The sequence below is a fragment of the Myotis brandtii genome, unplaced genomic scaffold, assembly GCF_000412655.1.
Source record: "Myotis brandtii unplaced genomic scaffold, ASM41265v1 scaffold277, whole genome shotgun sequence".
In the NCBI taxonomy this organism is placed as follows: domain Eukaryota; kingdom Metazoa; phylum Chordata; class Mammalia; order Chiroptera; family Vespertilionidae; genus Myotis; species Myotis brandtii.
The window spans coordinates 159,406-163,050 of record NW_005360548.1 but is presented as its reverse complement, the minus strand read 5'-3'; the positions used below and the strand labels follow the sequence as shown (position 1 = coordinate 163,050).

General features: G+C 52.0%; 1 protein-coding gene across 1 annotated transcript; it reads left to right on the top strand.

Annotated features, from left to right (window-relative positions):
• Nucleotides 1–1,128: 1,128 nt before the first annotated feature.
• On the top strand, nt 1,129–3,639 carry TMEM91 (transmembrane protein 91). Its single transcript, XM_014541690.1, has 2 exons — nt 1,129–1,207; nt 3,363–3,639. Exons 1-2 carry the CDS (start codon nt 1,129–1,131, stop codon nt 3,542–3,544), a joined length of 261 nt encoding a protein of 86 aa, XP_014397176.1. The 3' UTR covers nt 3,545–3,639.
• Nucleotides 3,640–3,645: the final 6 nt, after the last annotated feature.

Sequence of the window (3,645 nt, the reverse complement as noted above, 5' to 3'; positions counted from 1 at the left end):
GCCGGTGTCGGGGTAGGGACCCAGGAGGTCCCGGCTTCGAGCCGTGGGCGGTGAGGGAGGGGCACAGGTAAGGGCAGCTGTCCCCGGGTCCTGGTGTTGGGGATGGGGAGGCAAATCCTTAGTGAGGGAATCGGCTCAAACCAGGTTTGGAGCGAAGGCTGGAGGCTTGCGGGGGGTCAGGGGGGGGACCCTTAGGGGGATAGTGGGGCGAGGAGAATATTCTTTGTTGAGTACATACGAGTGTCTGGTGGGTTGGGGGTGTTATGGGGTAGGTATGCCAAGGTGGATTCTGGTAAAACTGGAGGTGCCTAGGCGGTGTTGGGTGCGCAGGGGGTTGTGTGGGTTATCGATGTGGGTGGAGTAGGTGAGGGGTGCAAGGACTGGGTCTTTGGAGCAGGTGTGCAAGGGAAGTGATGGGAACAGGGGAGGGTGTCCTGGGGTGCATGTGTGGGAAGCTTGTGCGTATGTGTGCATATGGGGGGATCTGATGCTGGGGAGATTAGGAGTGTGCAAGGAGTCACTTAGGAAGAGTGTGTAAGAAGGTTGGGGCTCAGGGGGTATTTTCTGGGAGCTGATGTTTTCTGGGGCAAGTATGCAAGGAGTCTCTTGGGAGATGAATGCATATAGATGGAGGTGGGGGTTGGGCTTGTCTGGATGGGTAACTGTGGCCAGGGACTTGGGTATTGAGAGTGTGCAGGCTTGGGGGCAGGGGGAGCAGCACAGGAGGTGTGAACTAGAGTAAAATGCAAAGTGTCATTGGGGAGGGGTCTGAGGGAGAGGGATGGTGGGTGAACCCGGGATGGGAGTGTAGTTCATGGGGCAAGTAGGTGTGTAAGGCATGGTTTGGAATAAGTGTGCCACAGTGACACAGTTTTTGCCTGGGGACAGAGAAGTCCAGAGTTGAATGTCCAGACCCCTGGATTCTTTTTACAACTTGGGCCAGTCTCTTTTACTCTCTGGGCCTCAGTTTTACTATCTGTAAAATGGATCTGAGGGTTGTTGAACTAACTAGTCTCTGCCTGGAGTCTCTCTCCAGTCAGAAGTCAGGGGAAGGACAAAGGTGAGACTTAAAACTTGTGTTTTTCTTACCCCTACCCCAGGAAACCCCTCTGGGAGCCTCTCTTAGCCATGGACAGCCCCAGTCTTCGAGAACTTCAACAGCCTCTGCTGGCAGGTGTAGGCTCTGACCCCCCTGTTCAGAGGCCTGGTGAGCCTGAGTTGGGTCCCCCTTTGGAGAGACAGCCTTTGCAGAGTCCCTAAGGGGTTGGCAGTTTCTTCTATCACCTCTTCCCTCAGTGAGCGCTGGTCTGGGGCAGCCAGGGCTCCCTGACCTTGAGGTAGGAGCAGCAGGCCTTAGTAGCAGCAGTGGGAAGGGCTGCAGTTGGGCTTCCTAGATTTCCAGTTGTGGTTTTCTTGTTCTCCTTCACCCCGGGTTCTTTGGCTTTTCCTCTCCAGATTTGCCTCTCATCTTTTTAAAAAAATATATTTTATTGATTTTTACAGAGAGAAAGGGAGAGGGATAGAGAGTTAGAAACATTGATGAGAGAGAAACATCAATCAGCTGCCTCCTGCACGCCCCCTACTGGGGATCGAGCCTGCAACCAAGGTACATGCCCTTGACTGGAATCTAACCAAGGACCCTTTAGTCCTTGGGCCCAAGCTCTGTCCACTAAGCCAAACCAGTTAGGGTTGCCTCTCATCTTTATTCCCTAGCCTTTGGCTCTGTTTGTCTTCCATCTGATTTCTGACTCCCCTGCTCTCTGTCTATCTCTCTCCAGATCCGACACACCTCTGGCCTCTGCTATGGTCCTTTTAAAAAAATTGTCACTTTTATAATCTTTTATTTCTTATCTTTTATTTCTTAAACATGGTTTCCAGGTTATTATCTCTCTATATAAAAGGATAATATGCAAAATGTCCCCTCGGGAGTTCAACCGAGAGAACGGGAGTTTGATTGCTTGCTATGATGTGCGCTGACCACTAGGGGGCGGCACAGACCATGGAGGGTGACCATCGGCGGTGGCAGGGGTGCTGAGGGAGTGAGGGAAGGAGGTGGGGAGGCAGGGCACCTGATCGGCCCTGATCGACCAGGCCTAGGGACCCAATCCGTGCACGAATTTCGTGCACTGGGCCTCCAGTTGTTGTATAAGAATCCACTACAAAAATTAGTAGCTTAAAATAACTGCAATCATTATCACTCACGGTTTCTTTGTGTCAGGAATTTGGGAAGGATTCAGTGGGTGGTTCTGCCTCAGGTCTTTCATGAGGTTGCAGTGAGCCAGTGTAAGGTCTGGAACAGTCAGGGTGGTTAGTGTCTCTCTTCCTGTATTGGGGGTAGGGGGGAGCATGTGTCTCCCCATGTGGGCTGGTGTGGGCTTCCTTCCAGCATGTTGGCTTCAGGGCAGTTGGACTCCTTCTGTACCTCCAGTCTCCAGCAGGAGTGTCAGCAACGCAGGAGCTGCCTCACCTTCCTGACTTAGGAATGAATCTTGCGGAATCAATTCCACTATATCCATCAATTATGAGTGAGTCACCGCCTGTCCAGATTCCAGGAAAGGGGACACAGAGCTCTCCCTTGACGGGAAGAGTATCAGTCACACTTTAAGAAGAGCATGTGGGATGGGAGAGATGATTGTGGCCATTTTTTGGGAAAACACAGTCTGCCACGTTGTTGCTGTAGGCATCACTCTGATATTGTATGTATCTATTTGGTCTTTTCTCTCTGCTTGTCCTCATTCATGGTTTCTTATATGCCTGGTTATCTTTGACTGCATGCTGGTCATCATATTTGAAAAATTATTTTGAGGCCTAGAATGAAGGATTTAGTTTGCTTCTGTGAACTGCCTGGGGCCATTAGCAGTTAGAGATCACTTAAAATCTAGTTCAAGGTTTGATTGAAAGGTTAATTATTCTGTGCCTCATTTTCCTCATCTCTGAAATTGGAATAATTCCTGCCTCAGGGTCATTGTAGGATCAAATGAGTTAGAGTGGTGGCATACACTAATATATGTATACTAGAGGCCCAGTGCGCACGAAATGGTGTGGTGCGTGAGTAGCTCGCTTCTGCTTGCCTCAGCTGGCTGCCCCCTCAACGCCCTCCACCGCTTGTAGCTCTCTGCCCCTAGTAGCTCGCACCTTGCCCCACCAGCCCTGAGAGCCACTGCTCGTTTGGTCGTTACCACATTAGGGCCACGGGCCTTTTATAATATTAGATCTTATTAGTCACCTGGAATCCCCAGTGCCCAATGTGCCTGACCCAGTGATACTCCACTTTTAGAATATATGGATGAATGAACACGCGGTTGTATCCTGTGGGGAAGGGGCTCAGGCTTCAGGAAGCAGGGAGAGCAGAGGGGATGCCTGAGTCAGATGCCCAGCACCTCCACAGACCAAGACTTGGGCCAAGGGGGATGTCCAGGGGGCAGGGGCCACCTCCCGCTGTGCCTTCCTGCTTGGGGTTCTGGCCGTAGGGCTGGGCGTGTGCACACATGTGGCAGCCCTGATGACCCTGGCTACCTACCTTGCCTCCCCAGACCTGCCCTAGCTGCCCTGCAGCCCCCGCCATGAACCAGAGGCCGGTGACCCAGAGCATACATTGGCAGAGTGAAGAACCTGGGTGGATGTGGCAGTGTTAGCATCCAGCAA